The sequence below is a fragment of the Delphinus delphis genome, chromosome 16, assembly GCF_949987515.2.
Source record: "Delphinus delphis chromosome 16, mDelDel1.2, whole genome shotgun sequence".
In the NCBI taxonomy this organism is placed as follows: domain Eukaryota; kingdom Metazoa; phylum Chordata; class Mammalia; order Artiodactyla; family Delphinidae; genus Delphinus; species Delphinus delphis.
The window spans coordinates 81,759,164-81,778,942 of record NC_082698.1 but is presented as its reverse complement, the minus strand read 5'-3'; the positions used below and the strand labels follow the sequence as shown (position 1 = coordinate 81,778,942).

The 19,779-nt window shown below is 38.9% G+C and overlaps 1 protein-coding gene across 2 annotated transcripts in view; it reads left to right on the top strand.

Annotated features, from left to right (window-relative positions):
* Positions 1-9,129: 9,129 nt before the first annotated feature.
* Positions 9,130-19,779, top strand: part of TSNAX (translin associated factor X) — a 38,937-nt gene continuing 28,287 nt past the window's right edge. The window contains exons 1-4 of one of the 2 annotated variants that reach the window (XM_060035063.1): positions 9,130-9,267; positions 9,706-9,810; positions 12,717-12,831; positions 17,213-17,343. In XM_060035063.1, the coding sequence (XP_059891046.1) occupies positions 9,252-9,267; positions 9,706-9,810; positions 12,717-12,831; positions 17,213-17,343 (367 nt within the window). In that variant the 5' untranslated portion in view covers positions 9,130-9,251. Of the gene's footprint in view, positions 9,268-9,333; positions 9,497-9,705; positions 9,811-12,716; positions 12,832-17,212; positions 17,344-19,779 lie in introns of those variants that run through there. The other variant, XM_060035064.1, reaches the window with a different exon arrangement.

Sequence of the window (19,779 nt, the reverse complement as noted above, 5' to 3'; positions counted from 1 at the left end):
CTGTGCGCGGGCTTTCTCTAGTTGCAGCGAGCGGGGGCTACTCTTGGTTGCGGTGTGTGGGCTTCTCATTGCGGTGACTTCTCTTGTTGCAGAGCATGGGCTCTAGGCGCACGGGCTTCCGTACTTGTGGCTCGTGGGCTCAGTAGTTGTGGTTCGTGGGCTCTAGAGTGCAGGCTCAGTATTTGTGGCACACGGGCTTAATTGCTCCGCAGCATGTTGGATCTTCCTGGACCAGGGATCAAACCCGTGACCCCTGCATTGGCAGGCAGATTCCTAACCCCTGCGCCACCAGGAAGCCCCTCTATTTTCTTTTCTATTACAAAGTCATACTTGGTTAATGTAACGAACATCCAAGCATTAGAGAAATTTATACTTCAGAAAGTGAAAATTCTCCATATTTCTGACTCCAGATATAACCTCTGTTAACATCTGGTGTATTCTTTCTCATATTTTTTCCTATATATAACCCAAATTACATTTTTTAAAATTATGAAATAGGATCTCACTCTAAGTACTGTTTTGCAAACTTGCCTTTTTCTCCTGATGATATATCTTGAATATCTGTTAATGTAAATACGTAAGTCTATCTCATTCTTTTTAAAAGTTGACAAACTATTCCATTGTATGAGTGCATCCAAATTTAGTTAACTAACATACTGGTGGACAATAAAATAATTTCCAATTAAAAAAATTTTTTTATTGAAGTATAGTTGATTATTGATATAATAATTATATAAGTTACAGATGTACAACACAGTGATTCACAATTTTTAAAGGTTATACTCCATTTATAGTTATTATAAAATATTGGTTATATTCACTGTGTTGTACAATATATCCTTGTAAGCTTATTTTATACATAATACACGTAGTTTGTACCGCTTTATCTCCTGCCCCTATATTGCCCCTCTCCCCTTCTCTTCCAATTTTTTTTTTTTTTTTTTTGTGGTACGCGGGCCTCTCACTGCTGTGGCCTCTCCCGTTGCGGAGCACAGGCTCCGGACGCGCAGGCTCAGCGGCCATGGCTCACGGGCCCAGCCACTCTGCGGCATGTGGGATCTTCCCGGACCGGGGCACGAACCCGCGTCCCCTGCATCGGCAGGCAGACTCTCAACCACTGCGCCACCAGGGAAGCCCCTTCTCTTCCAATTTTTAAATATAAACAGTGATGCCAGGAGCAGCTTGCATGCATGTATATGTATGTATACATGCATGCACACAAACATATATATTTGCACAGATCCTGGTGCTTAACTAGTCTTTATAAACATACAAACATATGTTACACCAGTTGTCTATTTTCCAGGGTTGTGTTTCAGTGAGTAAACTTGAGAGATGACACAACATGTGTAAGAAAAATGCAAGCTTGCTTACTGCTTGCTATAAAAGCAGTGGAGTCTCCAGTTCAGTGTTCCTCAGCTGTGATAAAAATCTGCTATGTGCACAGAATCCATCTGGGCTCCTCTGTGTTTCTCCTATGTAACTTAGGGAGCAAGGGAAACCAACATGACACGATATGCTGCTTGTTGTAATTCAGTTCTTTATCTCTGACCCACGAGGCTTACCTTCACTGCCAGCATCCATGAAATAGTAAAAGGCTAACATTAGCTTGTAAGTAAGGTAAAATTTCAGGCCCTGACAAAAGTAGTATATTTTAACTGTGTGAGAAAAACACTAAAGTATTTTTGTCAACTGTGTTTATAATGGTTACATAATTACCCTCCAGATGGATGCATCATAATTTATACAACTTAACCTCGCCTATTCTCATACAGAAAATTGTTTCCAAATTTTGGTAATCTCTAGTATGTTGAATTCATATCTAAGTCTTTGTCTACATTTCTGAATGGCTGCCTAGGATAAATTTCAAAAAGCAGAATTGCTAGGTCAACTGGTATAAACATTTTGGTCTTTTATTTTAATTGAGGTATAGTTGATGTACAATATTATATTAGTTTCAGGTGTACAACATAGTGATTCAATATTTTTATGGATTATACTCCATTTAAAGTTGTTACAAAATACTGGCAGGCTTCCCTGGTGGCGCAGTGGTTAAGAATCCACCTGCCAATGCAGGGGACATGGGTTCGAGCCCTGGTCTAGGAAGATCCCACATGCCATGGAGCAACTAAACCCGTGCACCACAACTACTGAAGCCCACGTGCCTAGAGCCCACGCTCCGCAACAAGAGAAGCCACTGCAATGAGAAGCCCGCGCACCGCAACGAAGAGCAGCCCCCACTTACAAGCCCACGTGCAGCAATGAAGACCCATCACAGCCAAAAATAAATAAACAAATAAAATATTTAAGATGTTAAAAAAAAAACAAACGGGTCCTAATCAAACTTAAAACAAACAAAATAATGGCTATATTTCCCTGTGCTGTACAATATGTCCTCATAGCTTATTTTATACATAGTAGTTTATACCTCTTAATCCCCTTCCCCTATCTTGCCCCTCCCTCCGACTCTCTCCCCACTGGCAACCACTAGTTTTGTTTTTTTTTTCTTAATTGAGGTATAGTTAAGTTACAATGTTGTGTTAGCTTCAAATGTACAGCAAAGTGATTCAGTGAAATATTTTGTTCTTTATATCTGTGAGTCTGTTTCTGTTTTGTTATATTCATTTCTTTTTTAGATTCCACCTATGTGACAATATACAGTATTTGTCTTTCTCTGTCTGACTTATTTCACTGAGCATCATGCCCTCCAAGTCCATCCATGTTGTTGCAAATGGCAAAATTCATTCTTTTTATGGCTGAGTAATATTCCATTATATCACATCTTCTTTATCCATTCATCTGTATTCTGTGTTGATGGACATTTGGGTTGCTTCCATATCTTGGCTATTGTAGATAATGCTGCTATGAACAGTGGGGTGCATGTATCTTTTTGAATTAGTATTTTCATTTTCTTTGGACATATAGCCGGGAATTAGATTGCTGAGTATATGTCATATGGTCATTAAATTTTCAGCTTTTTGAGGACCCTCCATACTGTTTTCCATATTGGCTGCACCAATTTACATCTCCACCAACAGTGTATAAGGGCTTCTTTTCTCCACATCATTTTTAAAAGTCTTACTACAAATTGCCAATGTGCTTTCTAGAAGACTTGCTCCAAAATATATTCCCATTAACTTTATTGTCTCCAACTCAATACATACATGTGAGCAACACACATTAACGTTTTTCTGTGTATTTTTTAATACTTAGTTGTGATCAAACTAAATTCAACTTTTTTCCACTTAACTAATCATACACTTCTCTGTGTTACAATATCTTAATGCCATTTCCAAATACCCACTTTATCATTCATTTATTGTTAGACACTCATTTTTTCCCTCTGTTGTAATGTAGCTATAAACATCTTAAATATCTTAAAAGTGTATCTTTGTGCATAATACTACCCTTGATACTGCACAAGATAACTACAGAGACTTAGTATTCAGGCTTTGCTGGCTCAAAATAATATCTATCTACTAGTTAGATAACCAATTTAATACATAAAAAATAGAGATCCCACTCATAGTACTTCCAAAAGCTGTTAAGTTCACAGCATAAAGCTAATAAAAACTATAACGAACCTAGAAATAAATCTAATGAAAGTTAAGCGAAAGTCTATTTATGAAGAACTTAAAAAAAGGAATAAATCAGGAGAGATTCCCACAGTTTACAGAGCTAATAGAAAACTCATTGCCATAAATTCTTCCCCCAATTACTCTATACATTCAGTGCATTTTAATTAATAGATTGACAAGGTTTTTCATAGACCTTGGAAAGCCAATTCCAAAATAGGTAGGAACCAAACGACCTAGCAGTTCTGCTCCTAGGTATATACTGAAGAGAACTGAAAGTTTATGTTCACACACAGACTTGTAGGCAGATGTTCATAGCAGTATTACTCAGAATAGCCAAAAAGTGGAAACCACCCAAATGTCTATTAACTGGTGAATGGATAAACAAAACATATATCTTTACAAGGGAATGTTATTCAGCTATGAAAAGGAATGGAGTACTGATATATGCTATGAGGTAGATGAATTTTTAAACATTATGCAGTGTGCAAGAAGCTAGACATAAAAGGCCACACATTTTATGATTCCGTTTGTATGAAATGTCCAGAATAAGCAAATCTGCAGAGACAGAAAATAGATTTAGTGGTTGACAGGGGCTGAGGAGGGAGGATGGGATATGACTGTAAATGGGGTTGGGTTTCTTTTTGGGGTAGAGAAAATGTTTTGGAATTAAATAGATGATGTACAACCTTGTGAACATACTAAAAACCACTGAATTTTACACTTTAAAAGCGTGACTTTTATAGTATATGAATTACATCTCAATTTTAAAAACTGTTAAAACTGATATGAAAGAGTAAAGACCACTTGCAAAAACTGTGAAGAATATTGTAGGGAGAGGAGGCTATGGGAACTTGGCCTTCCTGAGATCCAGCCATAATACAAAGCTATAGTGATTAAGAGAATGTGCTATCGGTATATAAACAAATAGACCAGTGGAACAGAACAAGAAACCTAGAGACAGACCCAGGCATATAGGGAATCTTGATATATGACCACTGTGGTGTTCTAAATCAGTGGAGAAATGATAAAAGAGTCAATACGTGGTTGTGAGATAATCATTTATTAATATACACATTGATTCCAGGTAGATTAAAAACCTAAATGGAAAATGCAAGTTTTATACTTTTACAAGAAAGTATATGGCGATATTTTCATAACCTAATGTAGGAAAGGCTTTATTAAACAAGGCATCAAATACACAAATCTGAAGGAAAAAGTTGATAAATTTGACTGTACTAAAAATTTAGGGGACTCCCCTGGTGCTCCAGCAGGTAAGAATCTGCGCTCCCAATGCAGGGGGCCTCGGTTCGATCCCTGGTCAGGGAACTAGATCCCGCATGCATGCTGCAACTAAGAAGTCTGCATGCTACAACTAGGAGTCCTCGTACCGCAACTAAGAGCTTGCGTGCTGCAACTAAAACCGAGAGCAGCCTAAATAAATAAATAAAATAAAATAAAATTAAAAAGATGAAAAAGAAGCTACATGGGCTTAAGAATCTTTAAAAAATATTTAAAACTTCCTTTCAACCAGGTACTATAACAAAAATAAAAGGTGATCTACAGATGGGGATAATGTATTTGCATATCATTTGCTCAATCGTTCAACAAATATTGAATATCCATGATGTGCCAGGTGCTATATGACACCAAGTTTCTATGGTGATGGGAATGATGCAGAAGAAAACAAACAAATAAAAAATATATGTAGGAGAGAACAGGGAGAATTACTGGCACACAGGGCAGGGCAAATACTCCAGATATTTGCATGGCCCACTTGTTCCTCCTTCAGATCTGTGGCCACATGACTGCTTCCCAGCAAGGCCTTTTCTGACCATCCTCTCTCAACTGCAACTCTTACCCTCACCGCAGGAAACCTCACCCTTCATCTCTTTTTCTTTCCTTCACTTTATTTTTCTTTACAGCAATGATCATTTTCTAATGCCAAATACTTTACTTATTTATTTTGTTCTTCATCTGTCTCCTCTCACTAGGAAATAAACTTCATAAGATTAGGGATCACCAAGGCTTAGAATAGCACCTATGACATGGTAGGTACTCAATGAATATTTGTTGAATAAATAAGAAAATAGTTGTGTCCTTAATGGCACAAATCAAATTGCCAGGCATAAACTGTTCACAGAAGTATTTGTTGAAGATCATATAATCTGTAAAGGAAAAATACTTTATATTTTATTACAGATTATTAAAAATTAAGGTATTTTGCTTAATGCTTTTCCCTAATAACATTGAAGTATGTCTATATACCTACATGTATATATTTACTGGATTTGAAGATTGTTTCCCTTCACACTTTAAAATTTTTTAACAGCTTTATTGAGATATAATTCACCTATTTACAGTTCATCCAATTCAATAGTTTTTACCACGTTCACAGATATGTGCAACCATCATCCATCAATTTTGGAACATCTTCATCACCTCAAAAAGAAATGCAATACCCTTTAGCTATCACCCTTCTATCCCCTGTGCCCCATTGCTCTCAGCCCTAAGTAATGAAACTTTGTCTCTATGGATTTGTCTAGTCTAAACATTACAAATAAATGGAATCATATATGTGGTCTTCTGTGAGTGACATCTCTCACTTAGTATCATGTATCCATATTGTACCATGGATAGTATTTCTTTTCTTTTTGTTGCCAAATAATATTCCATTGCATGGATATACCATATTTTGTTTATCCAATCATCTGCTGGTGGCATTTGGGTGGTTTCCACCTTTTGGTTATTGTGAATGGTGCTGCTATGAACATCTGTGTACAAGGTATACATCTAGAAGTAGAATTATTGGGTCATATGGCAATTCCATGTTTAACTTTTTGAGACTGCCAAACCATCCTCTACAGTGACTGCACCATTTTACATTCCTACCAGCAACATATGAGCGTTCCAATTTCTCCGTATCCCCACTAACACTTGTTATTTTCTGTTACTTTTGATTATGGCCATCCTAGCGGGATGTGAAGTGGTATCTCATTGTGGTTTTGCCCATCCCTTTTTACTTCCTCAAATACCAGCTTCTTTCTCCAGTAAAAGATCTGGAACATCAATTTTCTCCTACTACGTCCTAGCACTGCTTAAAAAATAAATCTGTGAAATGGTATGTGTACACTTCACAATACCTCTTCCGACCCTACAGGTATCTTTTAAATATTATGGTTATCATTTTAGAAATGGTCACTCAAGGTTCTGGCAATTTCTCATGATTCCCTGTGCCCGTCCAGCTCCCTGACACCCCGTCCCCAGTTTATGTAATAAGTACATAATAAAGTAAATGCTAGAGCAGAAAATCTCTTGAGGGCCTGTATTTCTTCTCTTACTTGATTATGTGCTTTTTAAAATAACCAAAACCAATTTCGGTATTGATTTTTTTTCTGTAAAGGTGACAAATGTGAGGATTTATAGACTGAATAAAAACAGGTGCTGTTAGAAGGCGCAGAGCTTTAGTCAGAGTCAAATGTGGGCAATCAGAATGCAACGTGAGGAGGAAAAAACACCATCCCAGAAGTGGAATCTTACTGAAAACCTTTACCTTCCTCTCCCCACCTTAAAAACAAAAGAAAATACGTTCCACCAAATTCCGAAACGTACATGTGTGCATTTGAAGCAATACAACTAGGAGACAGGGTGGAGATGCATTCTGCAGGTTGCCACACAGGTTGAAAGGCATTTCCTGACAAAGGAGTAGCTACCGTTGGGCCACCTGGGTAACTGCATATGCAAATGAGTGCTGGGAAAGTGTTCGTGGGCCTCACCTCCATTAAGTATTGATACTTTGCGGAGTCATTACAGGTTGTGCAACTTAGTGTTCTAGGCCTCATACTTAGGGGAAAGCAGTAAAAAGCAGTTCAAGAAGCATAGCCGTAGATGGACAGTTGAACAGGAGTGGTGGTTACTGAAGGAAAATAATGACGGATCCAGGGTTTGGAAAGTTGAGGTCTTGAGAGCTGCTATACGAGTAGAGTGAGGGAAAATACCCTTTTCCCAGACTACAGTTAAAGTAAGCATTAACTCTCAGAATGTTCATAACTTACTGGCTTCCTTGAATGTAAAAGGAGTCACATTACAATGATTACAATTATATGAAAGTTGTCTTTTTTTTTTTTCTCCCCACGGTCACGTCACCTCTAAGCAAAGAGCAGGGTCAGACCTCCCACAAACTGAGAACTTTATGCCCAACATCAGCAAAACAAGAATTCAGCCCAGGTCCTCTGGAGCCTGATTTATCCACAAGGAATCTGGCTAATCAACACATGTATGCAAAGAGCTGCAGAGATACAATGGGTGGTGCTTCGCAAGCTTCTGGCTCGAGTGGGAAGAGACCCTAAAGATTACCTAGAGCAAACTACCTTCCTATGACACAGGCCTGTCAGGGGCTTGAGATCACTGCCATATTCTAGCCAAGTTGTTTCATTTACTGTGCCTTTGTTCCTAAATTTACAAGGAGGAAAGACTGCGTGTACAAGTGCCTACAATATGGAGTCTATTTAGGGAAAACGTAGTAAGATATAGTATTTGTGTTTTCCCAACCAGCCCTAGGCCACCCAACTAACGAAGCCTCCGCCTGAGCTTTTATCTAGAGGATGCTGGCTTGCCACTTAGCTGCCCATCTTGAGCATGTTCTTTCTGGAAAGCGACGGTGGGACAAGGGTATCATAGCTAGTATTTAACTGAGCCTTTACGATACCAAAGACTGCGCCTTAGTGGTAACTCATTTGGTGGTCTAATAATCCTACGAGGCGGGTCCTACTTTACCGCTATTTTACAGATGAAGAAATTGAGCTAGGGGTGAATTACTTTCTCAAGGTCACACAACCACTCAGCGGCGGAGACCACCGTGAAGGTAGGCAGTCTGGCTACGGGGAGGCGGGAGAGGAGCCCAGCGGAGGACGGAGGAGGAGGGAGGTAAAGTGGGACAGGGCGGAGCGGGGGGGCGGAAATGGGACACAGCGGAGAAAGTACCAGCAACGCCTTCCACTGACTGATTTGCACATTTCCATCACCTAAGCTTCTGGTGTCACCGCCAGGAATGGAAAATTAAAGACTCCTAACTCTGTAAGGTTCCGCCTCGATCCCAAGAAGACCATCCCACAGGACACGCGACGCTGATCCCTTCCTCACCTACCAGCCCCGGACGCTGCAGGGCCGGCTCCAGCGGCAAACTACAACCCCCCACTATGCACCGCGCGGGAGGCGGGGGCCACGCCGAGGGAACGCGAGGGTGATCCAAAGGTGCCTTGAGGAAAAAAAAAAAAAAAAAATCACGTACATCTTTCGTCGCTTTCCCGCCTTCACACTGCTCTCACCCTCAGGGGGATGCATCGTCTTTTTTAATGGACGGCTCATGCAGAGAAGCGTGTAAAGTCGTTTCTATCTTCAGGCACAGCAGAGGGCAGGCGTGACAACGGCTCGAGGGCGCGAGGTCCCCCGGGCCACGCGCGGGGCGGAGCCAGCGGAGGCGGGACTGGGACGCGGCCGGAAGTGTATGAGGAAAAGGGAGAAGCTTGAGTGGCTGCGGGCGTGCGCTTCCGGCCGGGGCGTCGACGTCGGCCGGCTGCGCAGGTTAGCGCTTCAGGGTCTTCGGCCGCTGCTGTACGCATCGTGCACGCCCCGAGGCGCGGAGTGTCGTCTCTTCTCGCCGTAGGCCGTGACGACATGAGCAGCAAAGAAGGTGGCGTCCTCAACGGCTTTGGGCGTTATTTATTTATCTCATCCAGCCTTTTGGTCGCGTTTTCCACTTCCCACCCCTTAAAGGTGCCCTCTCCCCGCGCAGGCTCCGGGAGGGGCGGCGGCCCTGGTGATTTCCCGGCCACATTGGCCCTGTTTGCGCCTCTCTGTTTTTAATCCTCGAGCCGTTTTTATCTTAGTTCGGTAATTGCCCCACCTTGTGCCAGATCAAGGTACTTGTTGGGGGAGGCCTGGGTGAGCGTAAGGTTTGGGGGGGAGAAGGCAGGGTTGCTTTTCTGTCGTCTGCTGAGGAAGCCTCTGTGGCGAGGGCCTTGGGGGTGCCTGGTTTTAAAGGAAGGGAGGGGTTTGCCTGTGTCATGTTTTGTCAGCTCCTTGGCGATGGAAGAGCCTTGTCCAACCTTTTTCTCCTTCTCTACGTAAGGATCAGGAGGGTTCAGGAAAAGGAAGCATGACAATTTCCCACATAACCAGAGAAGAGAAGGGAAGGATGTTAATTCCTCTTCACCTGTGATGTTGGCCTTCAAATGTAAGTTCTCTTGTCATGTAAGCTGGCGAAGGGAAGAGAACTAAAGGGTTTGTAAGAAGGATCGATTAGCCATGTTATGCACGTGAAAACAGCCTCTGAGAATTTCCCCGGGGGCTTTGCCATAGTGCTGGGTCTGCCCTCAGAGTTGAGATTACAGACGTCTTGATTCTTTTTCCCATTACAATTTCGCAGGTAAACATTAGTTAATTAACATCAGATGTGCCACGTAACTAAAAATTACTGTGGACCTGATAAATATATATACTCACCCCCCCCCAGGGTGTGTGTGTGTGTGTGTGTGTGTGTGTGTGTGTGTGTGTGTGTGTGTGTGTGTGTATCAGGTATATATGTGTATTTTCATTAGGTGTATGCTTAAAGTGTATATATATGTGTATATGTATCAGCTATGTGTGTGTGTGTGTGTGTGTATATATATATATATATATATATAACATGTTTATATACGTGTATTTAATTTTTCAATTTTTAACGTGTATTGGTTTTGTTTTCCCAGCTAGACTTTTGAAGACAGGGCCTGTAGTTTTGTTTTGACTGCAGCACTTTGCAGAGAGTGGGAATCCATGTACATGTAAATCGTACATGTACATGTGTTCACAGCTCCCCTTTTCTCAGTATATTAACTTGGGCAAGCTGTTGCAAAACTCAACATAAAACAAAATGCACCTAACTCTTCTGCCCAGCATCCTATTTTTTTTTTGGCCATGCCGCATGGCACGCAGGATCTTATTTCCCTGACCGGGGATCGAACCCATGCCCCCCTGCCGTGGAAGTGCGGAGTCCTAACCACTGGACCACCAGGGAATTACTCCAGCACCCTGTTCTTTACAGTTTCTGTAGTTCAGGAATCCGAGAGGGGGCTTAGTTAGCTGTTGGTTCTAACGTGCAGCCATCTGAAGGCTTGAATTGGGTTGAAGGATCCACAGCTATCGGCAAGGTAGGCCTTCTGCCAACAGCCAGCTCTGGGTTCCTCTCCACGTGGACCCCTCCGTAGTACTGCTTGAGTGTCCTCGTGTTGTGGCATCTGGCTTCCCCCGGACCGAGGAAGAGAAAGAGACCACAATTCTCTTATGTCCTAATCTTGGACATCATACACTGTCACTTTTGCTACAGTTCTTTTGTTACCAATGAGGTAGTTTTAAAACTCTGCCTCATATTTAAGAGGAAGGGAATTAGGTTCCTCTTTTTGAAGGGAGGGGTATCAGGTGATTTGTGGACATATTTTAGAACTGCCACAGCACATACAGTGATCTTCAGGGGTGTAAGACAACTAGTTGTAATTGAGTAGAAAGCATATTGATAGAGCTATATACTCAGTGGAAAAACTATCGGTACACTGGGGCAAGTATTGGGTTGGCCAGAAAGTTCGTTCGGTTTTAAGTAACTATAAAAGGCATTTTTCAGTTTCACCAAGAACTTTATTGAGCAACGTATTCATTAACCGAACGAACGTTTTGGCCAAGCCAATATTCCCCACCGGTATGTTCTCACACACCCCATACTGAGCTGCTTGTTTCCAAGCATATTTTGCTGTTTTATGTTTCTACCTGCCTTTGTGCACATAGTTCTTTAAGCTGGGAATTGCTTCCAACTTGGTGCCCCGTTGCCCACCTGGTGTACTGTAGTTTTCTTCAAGACCCAGGTCAAGTAGCTTCTTCCCTTTGAAGCCTTTCGGATTTTCCTCCCAAGCAAACTTGGTGACAAACATTGCATTCATTGAACATCCATCCATTCAGTCAGGAGATATTTATTGAGCATCTATGTTCTGGCATGTGTTGATAGTGAACAAGAAAAATGTAGTTCCTGCTTTACTGAACCTTTTCTATATATTAATTATAGCATGATTACATTTAATTCTTTGTTTACATCTCTGTCTCATACTGGACTGAGCTCATTGAGGGCAGAAATTGCCTTAATTTTGTATTTATAGTATATAATTCACAGTGGTCATTAATGTAGTCAAAATAAATAGTGAATACATTTCATTGTCTTGAAATATTGGGCAAAATCCTAGCCTAATTATTATCTCAGTAACAAAAGACCAGATGTATTTAGGTCTTTGTCAACTACTAATTTGGTTCATAGTTAAGTCAGGTTCTGAATAAACCTTTGTATTCAGAATTCCTCTGTGGATTGCTCCCTATAGGACAGGCAACTTGCTAGGTCTTTGGAGTGACAGTGCTTCTAAAATAAAGTGGTTATTAAGATAAGTAAGTGGTTTATGGGTATTTCAACAACTAGGGCTTGAGAATTCAGAAAGTTGATGTTATTAAGGGGTTATAAACTGAATTTTATTTTTTTGTTTTTTGTTTTTTTTTGCGGTACACGGGCCTCTTACTGTTGCGGCCTCTCCCGTTGCGGAGCACAGGCTCTGGACGCGCAGGCTCAGCGGCCATGGCTCACGGGCCCAGCCGCTCTGCGGCATGTGGGACCTTCCTGGATCGGGGCGCGAACCCGTGTCCCCTGCATCGGCAGGCAGACTCTCAACCACTGCGCCACCAGGGAAGCCCTATAAACTTAATTTTAAAATTCCAGTTTATTTTTTGTAGATATTTTTATTGTATATGGTAAGGTGATTAAAAATAACTTTATATAACCTAGCGAGGTAGTTGAAAGTAGTTTTTGTAGGTAGTTATGTGATAATTTTGTGGTAAAAGTCTCATGTTTATTAGAACAGATACTTGTTACAAAATACATGTCTCACTGTGAGCCTCTGAGTGGTAAAATCCAGCGAAGGCATGCCTCTACTTAAAGAAAAAATACCTCGGTTAGTAGCAGTCTTTGATTTCCAAGTACTTTAAAAGTAAATAAGGTGGTTTCTCCAGTATTGTTTGATAGGCTTCAAGTGCAGAATAAGCATGCTTATGTTCATAATAATGTGTTCTTAGCATTTCAACAGGAACTTGATGCAAGACATGACAAATACGAGAGACTTGTGAAACTTAGTCGGGATATAACTGTTGAAAGTAAAAGGACAATTTTTCTCCTCCACAGGATTACAAGGTGAGTAAATATCTTCAAAATTTGTCACAGTTGGATACAGTTTTATACGTGTTTTATATATATCGTATTTAATATATATCGTAAGTCAGTGGACAGTAACTAAGTAACTAGCTGACTTTTTTTGAACACTGGGGTCAGAGGACGTTAGTAGCAGGTAGATTTTAAGAATAAACATTTTAATAAAAATAGGGACCAATTCTTATTTTCAGAACAGCTAGGGATTTATGTTCTGTTAAGGTCGTTCACCAAGATAGAGCTACTGTTTGTGAAATATTAAATTTTTAATGGTTTACTAGCACCTGTTACATTAAAGCTTTCCTTGGATGATGTGTGCAGAAATTTTAATATTAGATAAATGTTATATTCTGCTTAACTTACTTTCCCATTCATTTTTCAGTTCATTGCGGTGTGGCTTTCTGCCTCACAGAATTGAAATTGCCCTTGTTACTTTCATATTGCTGAGTCTAGTACACACTCTTCTGCTTTTTTTCTGACTCACATTTTTGCAGCATGGGATAGTGTTGACTGCTTAATTCTTTGAAAGTTCCTCTACCTTCAGCTCTGTGACATTCGTTCTCTAGGACTTTAATATTTTTTCTAGGTAGGCTCTGTATATTTAATAGATTTCTTTGTTGCAAGTAAAAGAAGCCAGCTTAAACTAGCCTAAATTAAGAGGAAGGGAGTGAATTAGAAAGAAGATTCAGGAATATTTTATGAATGCAGTTGGGTATCTCCATCTCTTATCTTGGTTTGCTTCATATTTCATTTGACTAGCTTTCTTTGCTTCTCTGTTCTACATGGGGGTAGAAATCACCCACCCTGCAACTCCCAACGAGAGATTCTTGTTGCATTACCAATTCCAAATGCCTTTAGAAGGATAGCAATGATTGGCTTCCCACCATGTGTCTTTTAAGTATTTAAGAAAGACCAAATATAATTTATGAGCGTTTTATTATTAAAATATTATTGAAGTATTCTATTCACTTACAACTTTTAAGGTAATTCTGAAATGCTTTAATTTTTATTCCACTAAGTGGAAGCAAATTTGCCATATATAGGTTTATTGGAATGTGGCACTGTTAACATTTTCTTTTTCATCCTTGACTCTAAAATTAGTTTTTGCTTGTTTTTTGAACCAGTTTTCACATAGCTTGTACACACTTGAGCTTGTATTATGGAAAGAAGCAACACTGATCTGGTTAGTTATGAACACTTTTTTCCACTAGAAATTGCAGTTTTAAAACAATTGCTCTCAATATTCAGCAGTTTAAAGAAATAGTAGAACTGTGACAGGAGAACTTAATATTTTAGAAAAAGCCATGTTATTGTATACAGTCATCTTGTAAATATTTGTCCACCAAAAAATAATAAATATGCATTATGGTAAACTTAGAAAATAGTAATCTTTAGAAAAATACAAAATGACAGAAAAGTAAAGATACCGAGTGAAAGAAGTCAGTGACAATACACTAGGATAGCCACTATCAATGAGCAGATTTCATATTTTATACTTTTTTATCATAATTGTGTCCATATTATACATATATTTTGATTAGTAAACTGAGAAAAGGGTAAACTTCAGAAAAATTATAAACTACAGAAAGTAAAAATACTTTATGAGAGAAATCAGCTAGAGTACATAAGGATAACTACTGTTAATGAGCAGATTTCATATTTTAACTGTACTTTATTTTCTTTAATAGATGTAGGTAGATATCTCTGCTAGTGAGCTTTGGTAGTTTGGTCTTTTAAGGAATTTTTCCATTTCATCTCATAATGTTCTTTTATTATCCTTTAATTTCTGTAGAATCTGTTGTAATGTTCTCTCTCTCATTCCTGAAGTTGGTAATTTGTATCCTCTCTTTTTCCTGATCTGTCTGGCTAGAGGTTTATCAATTTTATTGATCTTAAAGGACTGCTGTTGATTTCATTGATATTCTGTATGTTTTGGTTTTCTGACACATTGATTTCTGTTATTTCCTTCTTTCTGCTTACTTGGGATTCATTTACTCCTTTTCTAAAGAGTTTCTTAAGACGGAAGCTGAGATCACAAAGAAGAAACTGAGATCATTTCTTCTTTTCTAATATAGGCATTTAGTGCTATAAATTTCCCTTTTATGGCTCTAAGTACACTTTAGCTACATTCCACGAATTCTGGTATGTTGTTTTTTCATTTTCATTCAGTTCAAAATGCTTTCTAATTTTCACTTTGATTTCATCTTTGACCCATTGGTTGTTTGGATGTTATTTTGTTTCCAAATATTTAGGAATTTTCCAAGCATATTTTTTATGATTTGAATTCTTTTAAATTTACTGAAGCTTGGTTTTGGCTCAGAGTATGGTCTGTCTGGATCTTGTACACTTGAAAAGTATATGTATTCTGCTATTGTTGGGTGTAGTGTCCTATAAATGTCAATTAAATTGGTTGATGATGTTGTTCAATCATCTGTGTTATTACTGATTTTCTGTATACTTGTTCTACAATTATTGAGAGAGGTTCAAATCTCTTGATGATACTTGTGGATTTGTCTATTTCTTTTTGCCCTTTTATTAGTTTTTGCTTGATGTATTTAAGCTCTTTTATTTGATGCATTAATATTTAGGATTGTTCTGTTTACTTGATGAATTGACCCTTTATTTTTATGATAGTATCCCTGGAAATATTCTTTGTTTTGAATTCTACTTTGTTAATACAGCTACTCTAGTTTTCTTTTGATTAGTGTTAACAGGGTATATCTTTATTTGTCCTTTTGCTTTTAATCTATTTGTGTCTATATTTAAAGAGGATTTCTTGTCTTTCTTGCTTTTTTATCCATTTATCCATTTTATCCAGTCTCTGCCTTTTATGGAGGTGTTTAGACTGTTTACATTTAATGTGATTATTGATATGGTAGGAATTAAATTTATGATCCATTTTCCACTTTTTTGCCTTATTTTGGGTTGAATATATATTTTTTAAATTGGGGTATCATTGCTTTACAATGTTGTGAAGACTATTTTTTATAATTCCATTTTATCTTATTTGTTGGCTTATTAGCTGTACCTTTTTGTTTTATTTTTATAGTGGTTGTTTTATGGTTTATAATATATGACTTGTCACAGTCTGCTGTCCTTACTTTGCACAATACTGTGTTAATTGAAACTTCTGCATCTCAGAATCATGTCTGTCCTTTGCATGGTTCTGTGGTAACATTTACTTTGCAAATTGAGGTCATAATATTGATACGCACACTTTTCAGTTAATGTGATACTGTACAAGGTAAGGACAGCTTGCATATCACTTTGCCTATAGTATATGAACCCTATAATAGTATACTTCCTTTTCCATTTCACCTCTACAGGCTTGGCCTTTGTGCTACTTTGAAATATATGCTACTTCTATATTATTTATAATCCCCATAATACATTATTATTTATACTTAAACAATATGATTTTTAAAAAATTAAAAAACTATATTTTTATATATATTTCCCATTTCTGGTGTCCTTTATTCCTTTATGTACAGATCCAGATTTTCGTCTGGTACCATTTTCCTTTTGCCTAGAGAACTTCCTTTAATACTTTTTGTAGTGTCAGTCTGCCAGTGATGAATCAACTATTTCTGGTCTTGTGTGAGCTCTGTATATCATTTTGCATGCTCACTTAGGGTGGTTCATTTTTCAGCCTTGGGTAGTTTCCTCACAAGTCTGCACTGATCAGAGTTCAGCTGAAGACTTGAGTGGGTCCCCTGTGTAGATCTCTAAAAACTCTGTGTGTAGTTTTCTCCTTTGTTACTCTGCCTTGCAAGTTTTAGCCATCTTTACCAACCTGAACTCCCACTTCCTCCCCCTCTGCTCAGGGAGACTCCCAGGGTCCACCTAAGTTTCTCATCTCTGCACTGTCACTGCACTGCAGGCAGTTAGATGGGACAGTCATAATAATAAGGCACATGTCCTTTTCTTCACCCTTCTCTCAGGGATCACTGTCCCATGCTGCCTGTTGCCCAACGTCTGAAAACCATTTTTTTTGTATATATGTATTTCTCTTTAGTTGTTTAGTTTTATGGTGGGATGATAAATCCTGTCCATGTTACTCCATCCTGACTAAAAGTAGACGTCTCCAGATGTCATATTTTTATGGACATAATTTTTCTTGTAGTTATGGTCATATTATAAGTACAACTTTTTATACTTCTCTTTTCACTTAATATTATAGCATTTTTCCATGTTTTTATTTTTTAATCTTTTTTTAGTAAACTGTAGTTGTAGTTTTGCGTTAGAAGTTTCCAGATACATAGGATATTTATTTAGCCCTATGTTAATTGATATGTAGATTATCTCAGTTTTTCACTATCAAAACATCTGACTGATGTTTTAAAAGTTCCCAATATCTTGATTACAGTGCTCCTTATATGGACGAAATACTGACTGAAGCAGAAATTAAATTGGATGGTGTCAGACAAAAGATATTGCAGGTAGCCCAGGAGCTCTCAGGAGAAGACATGCATCAGTTCCACAGAGCCATTACTACAGGTGAGTCTAGGTTCATTGTAGTGGTAACATTAAAAAAAAAAATAGTTCGTTACATGATTTATGTGCATTGCCTGAATTTTAATTGATGCTTGGTGAAATATTACTGGCTTTAAAAAATTAGAACTTCTGAATAGTAATGTAAAGGTAATCTAAAAATGCTTAATGGGCTTTATTTTTCTGTGTAGTGACAGTCATTGATAGATTTTAATAAAGTAACTGAGGACACAGACTTAATAGATGAACTTTATTCTTGAGTGAGTAGGGTGTATTCAGACAGGGCATAACTCATTTCCCACTATGGGTATATCTCACTTGTGGCTCTAAGTTTCAGTCATAGTAAGTTCATGAAAGAGAATGTATCACTTAGCCAGGTGGACCAGAACATCTCATAGTGTGACTCCATACTGGGAAGTTTAGGGTAGTACTGGGTTTTTTTTTTGGGGGGGGGGGTATGCAGGCCTGTCACTGTTGTGGCCTCTCCCGTTGGCGGAGCACAGGCTCTGGACGCGCAGGCTCAGCGGCCATGGCTCACGGGCCCAGCCGCTCCGCAGCACGTGGGATCTTCCCGTATCGGGGCACGAACCTGTGTACCCTGCATCTGCAGGTGGACTCTCAACCACTGCGCCACCAGGGAAGCTCAGTACTGGGGTTTATATATTCATTTAAAATATTTCATGGAGTACTGGATCTTGGTGATTATCACCATTTGGAAATTAGTTGGCACAAATGTTTAAGGTACTTGATCTGATCCTCTTCATCCTTTTCTTATTGTGAGTTCACTGTGAGGAGAGATAATGTATAATTCAGACATACCCTGAAATTTGCAGAAAGACAAAATCAAAGGCTGATGCATATTTATAGAAGTAAATGGAAGTTCTGTATTCCTTTCTATCAAATAGCTGATTCCACTGAGCTCAGTTAAGTTCAGTAGTAGGAAATGAGTTCATTTGGTACCTGGTCAATATATGTTCAGTTTTAGTCTGGTTATCATTTCAGCACTTGTTTTTCAGAAATGTCGACCTGTGGTTGTTGAAACGTGTTGATATTAGTAAGAGAAGGTGCCTGCGTGTATCGGTTAAAACTGGAGGCGTGTTATTATAAACTAAAGTGATAACACATTTCCATGAGGAGTCATTATAGTATATTCTGAAAGGGGGTACCTTCCCATCCTCATCATTTATTATTTACTATCAGGGATTTATTTGATTTTCAAAATAATAGCACATATAATAAAAAAGATTTCATGAATTCAGTTTATGTTGCCACATGCAAGCACAGCCTTGCATGTGACAGATTTGGCAGGGTTGGGAGAGAAGATCAGAGATAATGGGAGAAAGAAGGGTGAAGTGAAAGCTGAAACAAGCCTCTAGAAGAAAACATACGAGAGTATCTTCGTGACCTTGTGGTAGGAAAGATTTTTTTTTTAATGACACAAAAAAGCATTAACTGCTAAAGGAAAATCGGATCAACAACTACTGAAGCCCGTGTGCCTAGAGCCCATGCTCGGCAACGAGAGAAGCCACCGCAGTGAGAAGCCCACGCACCGCAACAAAGAGTAGCCCCCACTTGCCACAACTAGAGAAAGCCCACGTGCAGCAATGAAGACCCAATGCAGCCAAAAATAAATAAATTTATTATTAAAAAAAAGGACCATAAAAGGTGAATAGGGGCCTTAAAAATGTGAATATTCAGATGACTGTTCACTAAACGGTGTTCGGCATCATTATTCACTAGAGTAATGTAAAGTGAAACCACGGTGAGATACCATTCACTCACCAGCATGACTAAATCATAAATACTGCCTGTACCATTTAAAAAAACTTTGGTGGCAGTATCTAGCTGGGAACGTGTCTACTATATGATTACTTCTGGGTATATACCCAAGAGGAGTGAGGCTTATGTCACCAAAAGACATGTGCAAGACACCTCATAACAGCTGTAATCACAATATCCTAAAAGTAAAAGATGACCCAAATGTCTGTCAACAGGAAAATGGGTACATTGTGGTGTAGTTGTACAATGTAGTACTACATAGCAGTAAAAAGTAACCGTATGCGACAGCAAATATGAATTTGACATTGTGTTGGGCAAGATAAGCAGACACAGAAGAGTATCTAACTGTATACTTCCATTTGTGTGACGTTCAAAAAGCACAGTTAATCTAGGGACACTGATCTTTGCTTTATTTGGCCCAGTCATTTATTTTGTAGGTCCTTCATGGATCAATGAGTAAAGTATAAGGAAAGGCTTTAAGTAAGAGCAAGGACCATATGGATAATGACACTAAAAGAAACCTAGGAAGTCATACTTGGCTTTTAGAATAAAACAGAAATGGAGAAAAAGAGGCAAAGGGGACATTTCATTGAGTCAGTAGAGTGTTTCTTAAATCAGGAAGGAAGCACTACATTCTTGGAAAAAGTTTAGATAGGACGTTAG